This window comes from Gymnodraco acuticeps, unplaced genomic scaffold (genome assembly GCF_902827175.1).
Source record: "Gymnodraco acuticeps unplaced genomic scaffold, fGymAcu1.1, whole genome shotgun sequence".
Taxonomy (NCBI): domain Eukaryota; kingdom Metazoa; phylum Chordata; class Actinopteri; order Perciformes; family Bathydraconidae; genus Gymnodraco; species Gymnodraco acuticeps.
Genome location: NW_022989917.1, coordinates 298,630 through 312,500, shown reverse-complemented (window position 1 = coordinate 312,500; position 13,871 = coordinate 298,630). Strand labels below are relative to the sequence as shown.

General features: G+C 38.3%; 2 protein-coding genes across 2 annotated transcripts in view; one reads left to right on the top strand and one right to left on the bottom strand.

Moving 5' to 3' along the window:
* dennd6aa (DENN/MADD domain containing 6Aa) overlaps positions 1-5,354 on the top strand; it is a 30,676-nt gene extending 25,322 nt beyond the window's left edge. The window contains exon 19 of the mRNA XM_034209823.1: positions 1,775-5,354. Within this exon, the coding sequence (XP_034065714.1) occupies positions 1,775-1,906 (132 nt within the window). The 3' untranslated portion in view covers positions 1,907-5,354. The remainder of the gene's footprint in view (positions 1-1,774) is intronic.
* A 2,521-nt stretch (positions 5,355-7,875) lies between these two features.
* Positions 7,876-13,024, bottom strand: LOC117542251. The gene is made up of 5 exons (XM_034209824.1): positions 12,878-13,024; positions 11,019-11,432; positions 9,603-9,892; positions 8,612-8,742; positions 7,876-8,317 (listed from the first exon to the last, which is right to left on the bottom strand). Exons 1-5 carry the CDS (start codon positions 12,951-12,953, stop codon positions 8,137-8,139), a joined length of 1,092 nt encoding a protein of 363 aa, XP_034065715.1. The 5' UTR covers positions 12,954-13,024; the 3' UTR covers positions 7,876-8,136.
* Positions 13,025-13,871: the final 847 nt, after the last annotated feature.

Here is a 13,871-nt window from a genome sequence, read left to right as displayed (position 1 = left end):
GCTACAATGAAGACAAAGAAAACAAATCCTGCTGTTTCGCTGATCGATCTGCCGTTCTCTGCTCTCCTGTCGCCGCGGGACATGCTATGCTACGCTATAGCCTAGTATGCAGCGTACAAAGACTGGGTGGTGCGTAAATCAGCTGATACTGCCTTAATTTATACTTACGCAAACTCCTATCTCTGGAACCCATTGGTCGATTTGGGTGATTGACACCTTTTTAGAATCGTTAGAGCCAATCGAATCGAGTAGCAGTTTCAAATTACGTAAATACGTCATGCCTGTGGAGGGGGAGCTATGCGTAAAAAGCAGCTCCCGCAGCTGAATCCACGGACTGTTAATCGTTGGACCTACTCTTCTGACGTGAATGAAAGGATTGATTCTCAGTAATCATTTTAAAGTGACAAGAGACATTGGATTAACCCTGAGCAGCGTTTTTATTCCTTTGAACACAACTTTTGATCACAAAACAGCCAAGGTAAGACCTAATTATTGTCAGGGATTTGAAAACTGATATTGTTTACTTGCTATGTTGTGGCTGCCAGCTCGGTGAATGTTGTGCCTGTAGTGATGGGGTGTACACCCATGGAATCTGTGGAATCTCAGCTTTCAGAAAATGTGTTGTTTGTGCGGAAAGGATGAATTATAAATGATCGTTTTTGTGAGTTATGAGCAGACATAGCAATTGCCCGTTTTTGACATGGGGTCATTTAGAGGCTTCTTGTGAGACTTATTTTTCGAAAAAAAAATTGTTTTCGTATCGTCAGTAAGCCAAGTTTCCTCCGGTCAGATGGGTATGGAATATTAATTGTTTCATGAATGACACTTCAGATATAGCACTGTTGCTACATATATAGCATTTTCGGACCCGAGCTCGGGTCCGTGGGGCTTAAGAGGTTAATACTTTTTAATAGCCTTAATTAATTTTCTCTAAATTGATTTATCAACTTTTAATACTTTTGAAGACCCCGCGGACACCCTGTTCTTTGAGAAAGGCAATAAAAACTGTGGACATTTTGAAAAAGCGACATTTGTGAATAAAATATTTTGCTAAAGTAATCAAATTATTAATTCCAAATTCAGTTTTTGAAAGCTGCATTTTATATTATCATATGTCAAGAAGACCGAAAAGGTAATTGTTTCTTATCTTTATAATAGAATTGTTTGAATACTTTTGAAAAATATGTATAAATGTATTATCTAAAAAAAACTCAATCCATTTATAAGTAAGAACGGCTCTTGTGGAATAACCACAGAATACAAAAGCATGCCTTTAATTAAAACAATCATTAGTAAAGTAACTTACGTGAGACGTTTCCACAGCCATATTTCATCACGTTAGAGAGGGACAAAAAGTACTTCTTGGTTTAAATCCAGACAACGGCCAATCATAAAAGAGGAGGGGTGTAACCAATTAGATTTGGCGTTACTGGGACACGGTACGCCCACTTCCTAACATGTCTCCGCGAGTGAGAGCAGGCCAGAGTTTCACGAGCAGAAGAGCAGGAATTGCTCGCGAGAGCGCAGGAGACCAAGGAGAGCGCATGTAGATGCTGCACATGCTCAAGGCATGTTTCTCCCCTGCAGGCTTCAATATTGCTCTCGCGCGAGTGCCGTTTTAGTGCTCGCGAAAATAATATGCGGCTGCTTGACTTGTGCTCGTGTGGATCTCTTATGCCCTCGCGATTTATGACAGAGATTTGCCGCCATATAAATGCGTCACTGTGGATTTCAAATGACTTGTACTAATAGAATGAACTGTTCTCTGCTGCAGACTCAGGCGGAGAGGGAGCAGCTCCCTGTGCGTCCGGGGACCGTGGCCAAGCTGAGGGCCCACATTGATGCCGTCATCCTGGCCCTCCCAGAGGACCTGCAGGGCATCCTCCACAAGCCCTCCACACCCTGACCCTTTCTCAGTGCTCTGCAACTATAACCCCAGTATGAGCTTGTTTTAAAGTTTGAGGGGTAGTGGGTCTCTTCCCAATTGGCTCCCAGGATCGATGAAGGGCCCCCCAGGCTACTCTGACCGGGCCCAGTGTGAGGATCTCATCTGGTCTTGCATTGAAAGCACACAGCAAGTTTTTGTTTCCTGAAATATACATTCAACCTTTAGGTTTATTTACAAATGTTTCTCTCAATTTGCTCCCACGGCGGCTCAGTGGGATTCAGACTGAACCCATCCCTCACGTCTTGGTGATCGTGGGGCGTTCAAATGACCAGCAGGAGGAGGCAGAGGAGCGCCATATAAACTCCTCCTTTCAGGAGGTGAAACAAGCAATACCAGAGCCTCTTCTGCAGCATGCAGCGTAATACCAGAGCCTCTTCTGTGTGCAGAATGATTTGAAGGTAGGAGCAGGAAGACGAACCCAGCTGACCTTTGACCCTCAGCATTTTTACCTCTTGAGGTTTTTACTTTTTTAAATTTGACAATAGACTGCTGCAGTCCAGTGGAATTGACTCTTTTCAACCATTTAAATATAACCAAAAGGTTTTTTTTAAAGAAGTGCACTTCATTGCTCCCTGGTGCAGTGTGCCCTTCACACACACACACACACACACACACACACCACACACACACACACACACACACACACACACACACACACACACACACACACACACATTTTTACAAACTGAGCTGAGCAGAGCCAAGCAGTGCTTTATTACAACACACACAGAGCATTAAGCACCAGCGACCCTGTAATAACCACATATCCATGCGGTATAACGATTATTGTTTTGTGTTGTCAGCAGCCAATCACATCCATGTATACCTGTCACATGATCTTATCAGAACTGTCTGAGGGAAACATTTCAAATTGTCCTGAGATGTTCAGAAATCTTGCCGTGGGTCATTGCCATTAGATGTGTATTTTTTGGAAAACTGAATCCAAACTTTTAGTCTTTACAGAAACAAAAGAAAGTATTTCGCCCGAGTGTAAAACTATAAAATCCCAGTTTGCAAAGAAGCTTATGAAATGTTTGAGATAAAATTATAAGACAGTTAAATATACTAAATGTAAGACGCTATGTTTAATATTTTGAATTATGAGATGTTAAGTCCGGATTTTGGATTTTAAATTGAAAAGTCAGAAGTTGTAATTATTAAGAAATGTTTTTGTGAAAGTCAAAATGTTTGTGAAGAGGGAATTCCAGTCAAGTTGGAGAAAAAGTAAAGAACGCATACTAAATTCTCAATTTCTGGAGCACATTGCAGGCTTTATTTTTATTTTTAAATAACCAAAACTAAATAATTCTGTCATCATAAATGAAGCATTATTTATTTCCATACATTATTCAGAGTGTCAGTCATCCTCCATCTCCTAAACTTTCCAGTAAGGAAACATTCTGGAAATTGGGGGAATACACAACAACAAAGAAAACAGGTTAAAAAAAGAAACCGTGACATATTTCTGAGTTTAGTAACCATTATGGATTCTTGTGTGCATTCAACAAACACTACAGCTAGCATTGTTAAAACTGAGCGTTATGATTTGGGCTAAAAGGATGCTGGTGCCTTACTGTACAGGAGTGAGAGCAACACATACTTGATGAATGAATCTCACTCGAGTTCCTGTAAAGATGTCATGAGCTTGTTTAGCTTAAGCTCAAGGCTCAATGATTGTTTTTACTAAATGAATTGACTTGCTGAAGAAACGCTTCTGACAAACACTCTGATCAGGCATCTTGCTCAGGATCGTCTATGTTGCCTTCAGACAAAAACTATGGTTGAAGTGTGTTATTTATTTTGTGGATAAAACAAGTAACTACACAGATGCATTGTTTAAACTTCAAACCTAGAAAGAGAAAGTACAAGTACCCCAACAAATGATTGTCTAATATAGGAATAATAAGCACTGCTGGGTCTTTTACAGCTGCATGTTTGAATTAATAACTACTTATTATATTCCATTGACATAGAAACACTTCAGACTACATTTTTGGATTCAGTGGTTTCAGAAAAAATCAATTCAATCATGTTTACAGAACTATAGTTGAACAATGACATAGGTTAATGTTACTGGCCATTTATTAGAATAATTGAATAAGATCTTGCAGCTGGCTAAATTGTACACGTCATGGACATTCCTGGGCACCTAACAATGTAAAACATTAACAAAAAGTATCTATAATGAGAGCAATAACAGGACATTTAACTGAATACGGTTATTTGTATTTTCAGAGTGTGATGACCTATAAGCATTTTCTAAAACTGTAATTAGTGGTCCCACATGACTGCAATTACAGTAAGTGTGTGTGTGTGCATTTCAAAATACCACTTGTTTCAAAAATGTTAAATGGACCTCTTGTGTTTTTTTCCTTTAAGCCTTCATGCAAAACATGTTGTATACAGTAAATGCTGTCTTGCAGATAATTGCTAAGAAAAATAACTAAAGGATGTGATGGTTGAAAAAACCTGTGGCATCTGGGCAGCCATGTAAGTTTTATATTTGTAAAGAAAACTTTTATTTTATTTTATGGAGGGCTAATCTCATATTCCACATTACTAATTGTAGATAATTCAGAGTTTTGTACATGATGGTGTAAAGTGAAATGGTGGCCCAGATCTATGTACAATAATTATTTTGCTATTACAACAGATTATAAATAGCGATGCTCCATACAATTGTAATTCACCTTTCTTAGGCTGATAAAAACGATTTTGAGACTCCTTGACATTCTGAATTTGTAGTATTTTCTAGTTATAAGATTTTGGCTGAGCCTAAAATATTGTGATTTTAATCCCAGAAAAATATCAGAAAATTAAGCAAAATGGTGATTATGATTTACAATAACTGATACAGTAGGTTTGAGATTAAAATACGAGATGAGAGCAAAAACACCTATTATTTGATTAGTACGTGATCTGACAGGCATGGACTTTGTCCCGAAAAACAGGTGGAAGAATCCTCAGACCATTTACCTAAATGAAGTATTACTACAACATTTTACCATATTAAAAGTAAAACTACTAATTACTAAAGCACAGTTGTTTTATTTCAGTCTTGAACTTTTCCATTTAACAGCAATACACATTTTTTTTTTATTCCATGGTATGACTTCTATCAAATTATTTAGATTGTTACATTAAATAAGACACTACAAATTCATAATGTCAGCGTAAACTAAATAAGAGCCCATCATGTTGCATAGCTACACATTTTACTGAAACGTCACTGCTTTTGTTTTTATTGAAGCCACTACTACTTAACCACTAAGGACCTGAAGGACCACGGTTTTAATAAAAGTATTAATAGTGTTACATGGAAATGTATGAAATTGCTCTTGTTTTCACATGATGGCCTACCTACAGCTTGCTTTGTTTTGTAAGCATATTAAAATATGTATCAGTCTTTTGTTTACTTTATTGTAACTTGAACCTGTTCAAATATACTTACTACTGAGTATATTTCAGGACGTTGTTTGCTTGATTGCTTTATAAAGTATTACAATTTAAAACAATCAAATACTGGCATTTTTTTACACTTTGGAAGTTTCATCTAGCTAGCTTTGCACAACACAACTTCTAATAACTTGAATATGACATAAGGCGCATTCACACCGCAGTACTGTTCCCACTTTAGTTCCGATATATTTCCGAAATGTGAAGCTGCTGGGAGTCCCAGCAGCTTCTACTGAAGCCAGTCCCCAACTGCGGGGACTTCGGGTGGCAGTATACTCCGTGAAGTTGTTTGCGGCCTGCCAGTAAACCCAAAGCAGAAGAAGAAGAAGTGACGTCAGCGGCTTCATTTGCCTAATCCTCCCCCAGGAACTTATTCCGGTGTGAACGCGATCTGTACTTAGTTCATGAGAACTAAAGAGTTCTCATGAACTAAGTTCTGATGAACCTTTGTGGGAAAAGTACTGCGGTGTGAAAGCGACTATTTGGCGCGTTCACACCGGAGTACTTTTCCCATAATAGTTCATCAGAACTAACTCAGATATATTTGCGTTCACACCAAAAAGCCCTCTGAACTAAATTAGTTCATGAGAACCTTTTTACCCCCTTTTCCGTTTTCGTGGGAGAAAAAGGTTCCTATGTCTGATTGGCTGGGCGGAATGCAAACCACACCCCGTAAAACTCCCAAAAAGTTTTTGTGAAGCCGCCATTTTATTATCCTCGCGTTAGCATTATTAGCATTAGCCCAGCGCACAAATGGAGAGAGACTAATTTATGGCAACACAAAAGAAAACATGGGAGCGGTGGAGATGAGGAGGTGTCGGCGTTCTGGCGATTTACTCGGAAGGCTTCAGTAGAAGCTGCTGGGAGTCCCAGCAGCTTCTACTGAAGCCAGTCCCCAACTCCGGGGACTTCCGGCCGGGGACTTCGGGTGGATGTATACGCTGTGAAGTTGTTTGCGGCCTGCCAGTAAACCCAAAACAGAAGAAGTGACGTCAGCGGTTTAATTTGCCTAATCCACCCCCAGGGATTTATTCCGATGTGAACGCGATTTATTCCGGTGTGAACGCGATCTGCTTAAAGAGTTCTCATTAACTATTGTAGTTGTATTTTGGGCTATATATAATGTTAGCTAGTGTAGGCTTTTACTAGTGAAAGTAAGCTAGTTCCTTGAAATGTGGAAAGCTAAGGAAACTATTTAGCTTCCAAGCTAGTAGCAACAGTAGCTTTCTTTTTAAAATGAATAACATGTTACAAATAAATAAAAAAACTCCAAGGATCCAAAGGATAACAGTTCATATTTTAATATTTAGATGGCTGCTAGTAGCCACAGTAGCTTTTTTTGTCTGTTGAAATAACAGGTTTTATAAAGTGAAAAACATGTAACGAGCAAATTGACTTCAAGAATCTCGATTATTATAGTTCAAATTGTAATATTTGGGCCCGTTGTTTGCACTGCTAACGTTAGCTCAGTTAGCTAAGCTGTTTCTATAGCTTGGTGAACAATAATAGCACACATTTCTCCACTTTGTGTAGCCCTATTTATTGTAGTTTTCAAATCACATTTTCCCAAGAGTATTCTTTCAGGTTCTGGTCATCGATTTTATTTTCTAATTATTATTTTCTAGTTTAAAGTGGACCTATCATGCTATATTTAAATAATATATTGTAGGGCCATACCTATATAAAACATGTCTGTGAAGTTTTTTTTTCAAAATACCAAACAGATCATGCATTTTAGCCATGCCTCATTTCGCTCTATTTGCTCTATTCCAGCCCTGTTTTTTCAAGGGCTAATTCTGTGGCAAATGAGCTGCAGCTGACGAAGGAGGGGGGCGAGGCACGAGCATCATGTTACCATGCTGTTCCATGCCACGCAACCTCTCATTCCCCTGATTGGTGGAGAGTTGCCCATATAGGCGGAGCACCCCGTTTCTGACGTCAGAACAATTTCAAATCTGTATCAGATCCGTTGCAGCCCCGTTTTTAGAGATTTGGGTATGGAGGAAAAGAGGAAAAGAGGAAAAGAGAGAGGGTTGTGTTTTCTGACGCTTTGTGAGTTCCCTGACACACCGGGGACACATTCATGTATAAAAGACGTACACAAGTGCATTTTGCATGATAGGTCCCCTTTAAATTTGAAAGCATTATCTCGCTTGTCTTGTCAGAGAGCATCGGTTTTGTTAGAAGGTTTTAGGGTTGTAGGTCTACGTCTCTGTTCATTTCGTGAACAAGATATCTCGGGAACAACTGGACGGAATTTCTTCAAATTTGGCACAAACATCGATTTAGATTTAAGGATGAAAATGAGAAAGTGAATATGATTTGGAGAAACATGGATGTAAGCTGTGACTTGACTGGGTGGTGGAGGAATATAACCAGAAGGCGGATTACAAATAAACATATTCCCATCATGTTAAACTCTTCCTTTATAACACTGTCAGGTGTTATATTAAATGTACAACCAATTCCAATATTGTGTAAGCCATCTCTTTATTGTTCTATAATTAGAAATACAGATATGTTAAACATGTTAGTAAAAGCTAGAAATAATTGTTGATTCCATTATTTAGACTTGTTTGTAGTCTTGTAAATACATGTATGGTAATCAACGACTTTAATCAGTTATCAGTATCATTTTATTTATGATTATTTGCCTCTTAATTTAGATTTGTGAGTGATTTATTATGAAATGCAACAGTACGGCTTTCCCACACATGCCCCTGTGTGTTTCATTAAAGCTGTACTCTGTTGTGTTCCACCTCATTAAACATATTTTTCACTCGCTTTTTCCTCCCCCTCCCCCTGCTGCTGCTGATTGGCTGTCGAGCCTGCCACTCGTCATCCTCCAACAGTGTGTTTCCACTGGGGGAGTAGCTGATGTAGGACCAGGTAAGGAGGGAGCCGCTGTAGGGCCTAAAAAACATGAATATATTTTCAAATGGTGGATTTAAAACAAGTCTGAAATGTTTATCAAAATTATCTTAACAATATATTTATGTATGTACATACTGTGTTTAACTACCATGGTCTGCATGAATACCTGATTCTGAGTTTATCAATCATTTTCTATTTATGTCTCTTACAATATTTATTTCACTATTTTATTTCTTTATGACTTTTGGTTTGTCCTTTAATATCTTATGTTGGAATACACACACACATATTTATATACAATACACAGATCAGTCCTCAGATCAGCTCACGTACCCGGAGACAGCGCCGCGGGTCATGTAGTTGATGACATCTACTTTGCTGATAGTATAATCCCACATCTGCACATCGGTCAACTGACCATTGAATTCTGAAAAATCCATCACAGGCGCACCTGACGACACCCACTGAACACACACACACACACACACACACACACACACACACACACAAAGACAAGTAGATCATATTAGAGGCAATGATTACAATGCTAAAACCCTTTTTCAGATATAAAAACAAGAAATATTGCAGGCTTCGTTCATCTTTTAAAGTTTGTAAAAGGTTAATGTGCCATGGTTATTGTTTTTATCTAGTTCTTAAAAAGCTCTTAACCTCTTTTATAGACGGACCTGATGCAAATTGAACTTCAAATGTGCTTCTGAATCTTCATAGTGAGTTGTGGTTTATTAAACTGATTATATTTTATATTTATATATTCTATATATTTATATATTTTTATATATATATTTTAAATATTTTATATTTATTTATATATTGTTTATACCTTTATATATCGGGGATACCCAATTACATTTTTAGGGCGTGTCTCCATCTTTATATGAATAATGGTTTAATATTGTCTTTTCATTCATTGTGTATGAAAATATTGTTTAAAAAAAAATATATATACAAATAAAATAATAATATAAATAAAGGAAAGGAGGCGGAGTAAGTGGAGAAATAAGGTGCTTAAAATATGATAGCTGCAGAAAAAATATTGCCATACGATTTATTAAAGTGCACATTACACCTGTTTATACAGAGGGCAATCACAGCCTCCTTCTCTTTGTCGATGCTGAGCTAAGTTTTGGAAAATGGTCAGACTGTATGCCAATAATTATCTAATTAATCATCATAAATCACATATTTGAATTGTGATTAATGCTCTCTCTTTTTTTTGTTCAAATCAAATACAGTCTGATTATCTAGTTATAAAAAGGCAAAACTGGGAACATTCTCTTCAGTGTGTGTGAGATTTTGTTCTCACCTGTCTAGGCAGCAGCTTCCTGATGCTGGTCTTTAAGCCGCTGAACACCTGGGCCACATACTTCATGTTGTCCACGGTGAGGCAGACTCTGCTCCAGACTTCTGATTTGATGCCTGGCCAAAACTTTATGTTGGGTCGAAAGATCAAAGTCTGCCCACCATACGGATCCATGTCCAGATAATACTTTAGATCAGCATAATCGACTGTGAAGCGCAGAGGGTATCTGGACTGACGAAGTGTGAAGAGTGTCGTTGGGGCGTCCGTCAGGTATCGCAGACACACGGACACATCTGGTCACAGGATGATTGTTGTTGCACATTCATTAAATAAGGAACATCATAATATACATCATAATTACACTATTAAAAGTGCAGACATTTATTTCAAATGTCCACCAACTTGACGAAATCCTGCGCAGCGTTTACTTAAAGTATAATATATATACGAAACGCTGCAAATACAAAACGCTGAAGATTAAAACAGAATGCACTTCTTTTTTTTAAAAGTGCAAATGAATGCAGATAATAAAACAGGGAGTTCCAAACACGGGAACGGGGACAGTAAAAAGTGATGCACCCAGCTGGGACCGGAGCGCATGTTGACGTTCGCAAATTGTAAAGTTGGCCAACTGTGTAGGCAGAGTTATTTATTCATAATCTTAAATCATTGTTAGTATATTTGAAATGACTAGGTTAGCTACTTTAGCTTGCTAGCTTCCAACAGATCTGCAATGATATCTGAAGGAATCATGTGGTCACATTGTTCAAATAGACCCATTATAACTTTTAGTTTAGTTTCCAGTGGCAGTTATAATCCGTCCTGGTCCCAGCTATGTGCATCAGTGTTATGTGTCCCCTGGCTTAAATTGTGTTTTGAGCTTTTTGCAGCGATTTAATTTTTTTAATTGCATCGTTTTATTATTTGCAGCTTTTCGTTTCGGCTCCACTTTTTTAAAACGCTGTGCATGTTTCCTTCAGTTGGTGTGCATGTTTCTTTGTTTGCATGTGGTTTGGCACATTTGTATTTTTATATTTGCATCTTCTCTGTAGCGCACTTGCACCTGTCAGCCACCGCAGTTACCATCAGTGGAACAAAAGAAAGACTACCGCTCTCAACGCCAAATCATAGTTCCTTAAATATATGTATTGCTTTGTTAAGGAAGAGTGCGAACATTCCACCTATATCCATAGGGCATAAATACATTTCCATATATGATTTTGGAAAAAATATGTTCAACCTTAATTTTTCTTTAACATGACCTAAAACAGTATTTTCTCCTGTGACCTGTTTTGTGTTTAGAAAAAGTCAATTAAAAAGAAACTTGCCTAGAAATAAAAAAATAAATACATTTGAAGAAACATTTTGAGATGCACACTGTGGTTCTGTTGGGCATGTAGTTTGTGAATGGATACTCACCTCTAGCGTAGGGTGCTGTGGGCGGGGGGAGGGTGGTGGTGTGGTATTGGGTGGTGGTGGGGTATTGGGTGGTGGGTTTGGTGATGGGTTTGGTGGTGTAGCGGGTGGTGGGTTTGGTGGTGTTGCGGGTGGTGGGTTTGGTGGTGTTGCGGGTGGTGGGTTTGGTGGTGTTGCGGGTGGTGGGTTTGGTGGTGTAGCGGCGGGTGGTGGTGTAGCGGCGGGTGGTGGTGGGGCTGTATTTCCGGCTGACAGTGGACTCTGGGATGTAGGGGCGTGTGGTGGTGTAGTAGGGCGTGGTGGGGTATCTTCGAGTTGGGTAGGGAGTGGTATAAAACTCGGGGGGGTAGAAGAATATCCCCCCTGCAGAACTAGACAAAGTGAACATCTTCCCATTTAAATTAACTCTGGAAACTCCTATAGAAAACAAGAGGAAAATGAGCCACACAAACAAGTGGTTAGCATAGTATTACATCTGCATCTTACTCATGCATACTACACTGGTATACAGTTATACAGTTATAATAAGAGCTGATTATCTCCTGGTTGCTGCACATATTAGGTGGCTCAACTTGGTAGAAAACCGCTCAGCAGAATAAAGTTACACCTTCTGTTCTCGGAGACACTTTTCGACCAAGTTGAGCCATCTAATCGTAGCACAAGCATAATACACTAATCAGGGTAAAAACAAGATGGTTGAATGAAGTGTGAATGGAGGCTGTTATTGAGCTGTATAGTCTCAACTTTAACCAGAGTGTGGGAGAGAAGGGGGAAGGGAGACTGCTTCACAGAAATGAAACTTAAAGTGATGCAAAGTAACTAAGTTTTGTACTCAAGTACATTTTTTAAGTAGGCCTACTTGCACTTTCCTCTTGTATTTCGATGTATACTACTTCATACTTTTTATCCACCAAAAGCAAATATAAAACATTTTACTAAGTACATTTATTTGAAAAGATTAGTTTGCACGTTTATATTGTTATTTCAAAAATGTAATTTACTTATGAATTATAACATATTATTATGGAGTATTTAATTGTTTTAACTTATTATCAGCTGCAAAATTAAAATGTTCAAATTAATGGATTCATAATTAGAATCCAATGATAAAATACATATTATTCTAAAATAGGCTCTACATAAAGAGTACTTTTGGTACTTTAAATATATTTTCATGCCAACATTTCGATTGCAGGCTTTTACTTGTATCTGAGTACTTCTTCCCCCAGTGATGACGGGTCATCTCAACCAAGTCATTCTGCAGCCCATCCCAAGTCAACTTGTTTATTTGTAATAAAGTTTGTTGTTCAATATTGCAGATGGCTTCGAGCTAAAGTAACAAACAAACACATCCCATAGAAGTATGTCTCCCAAAACTTGCTACACCACGCACAAACACGCACGCACACATGCACAAACACACGCATGCACACACACACATTCTCATGTGTTCTGGGCTCTGTGCTCTTGTGTTTTTTTTGTAATGCCCTTAACCTGCAAGGGACTGCAGATGAAAATGAACCCTTATGGCTAAATCTGGCACATTTACAGGATGTTCATTAATTTGCATTGTTCAATCTTAAATAAATAAATACAAAATAAGAACACACTTGTTATCTGACTGCTAGAGTACTTTAACTTATTATGCTGTTAGAGAAGTTGCAAAAAATGTCCCTCTGAAAGAAATGGTATTTGGGTTCACTTAACATGCATGCAACCAGGAGGTGTGTGTGTGTGTGTGTGTGTGTGTGTGTGTGTGTGTGTGTGTGTGTGTGTGTGTGTGTGTGTGTGTGTGTGTGTGTGTGTGTGTGTGTGTGTGTGTGTGTGTGTGTGTGTGTGTGTGTGTGTGTGTGTGTGTGTACCTGTTTCAGGCCCTGCAGCAGTAGCTGTGAGGACCCATGCAGACAGCAGAGCCGCAGCCATGTGAAGCAGCTTCATCCTCAGTCTCTGCAGGGAAGTGTCCTCCTCGCTGTGTGTGTTTTTATCTGTCCCTCTGCACCGCACACACCGCAGCTTGTTTATACTTTCATTTCCTGGTTCGTACGTCAGCAGCCACTTTAAGTTTCATTTCTGTGAAGCAGTCTCCCTTCCCCCTTCTCTCCCACACTCTGGTTAAAGTTGAGACTATACAGCTCAATAACAGCCTCCATTCACACTTCATTTAGATTAACCATGGTATTTACTCAATGACTTACTGTACTAACTAAATGTTTATGAACTTTTACTTTAGTATTTCCATGCTATGCAACTTTATATTTCCTCTTAAATATTATTTTGCAGTTTCAGATAATGAAAACACAATATAATCATCTAATAAATGATGATGTAATAGTATAGCTATCCCAACTAAAATAATTAAACAAGTTGTACTCTAATAACATAATATTTTATAATGAGTACTTTAAGCTGTTCTCAATGTACACACGTTTTTACTTCTATTTGAGTAAGATTGTATTGCACGAGTTTCCTTGTGAAATAGTGTTTCTGCATTAAAGCACGAGACATTTTTCAACCACTTTTGGAACATTTGACACCAAAAAGCTCATCACAGCCTTGAATCTGCACATATATATTTACTCAAGTACTTTACTTACCGAATACAGTTTTGTGCTTGTACTTTACATTATATGAAATGCAACTTTATACTTCTTCCTAACTACAATTATTTGACAGCGTTCTTTGTAATTCTACGCAATTCTACGCACGAAAAGTTGCGTGATGTCACAGCTAGAGGGTAAGAAATCTTGAAATGTGCCTTCATATATTTTTTTTAAACTGCCATAATTCCCAAACCCTACATTCCTGGGACATAATTGTTCATGATAAACGTAGGAAAACATCTCGTAGCTTGAAAAA

Bases quoted from the DNA above. Each gene is read 5' to 3' on its own strand.
- LOC117542251 (XM_034209824.1), bottom strand. From the start codon at position 12,953: ATGAAGCTGCTTCACATGGCTGCGGCTCTGCTGTCTGCATGGGTCCTC. The intron at 9,893-11,018 runs GTGAGTATCCAT...TCCTGTGACCAG, and splicing joins CACAGCACCCTACGCTAGAG to ATGTGTCCGTGTGTCTGCGA. The intron at 8,743-9,602 runs GTGAGAACAAAA...GTGTGTGTTCAG, and splicing joins GGAAGCTGCTGCCTAGACAG to TGGGTGTCGTCAGGTGCGCC.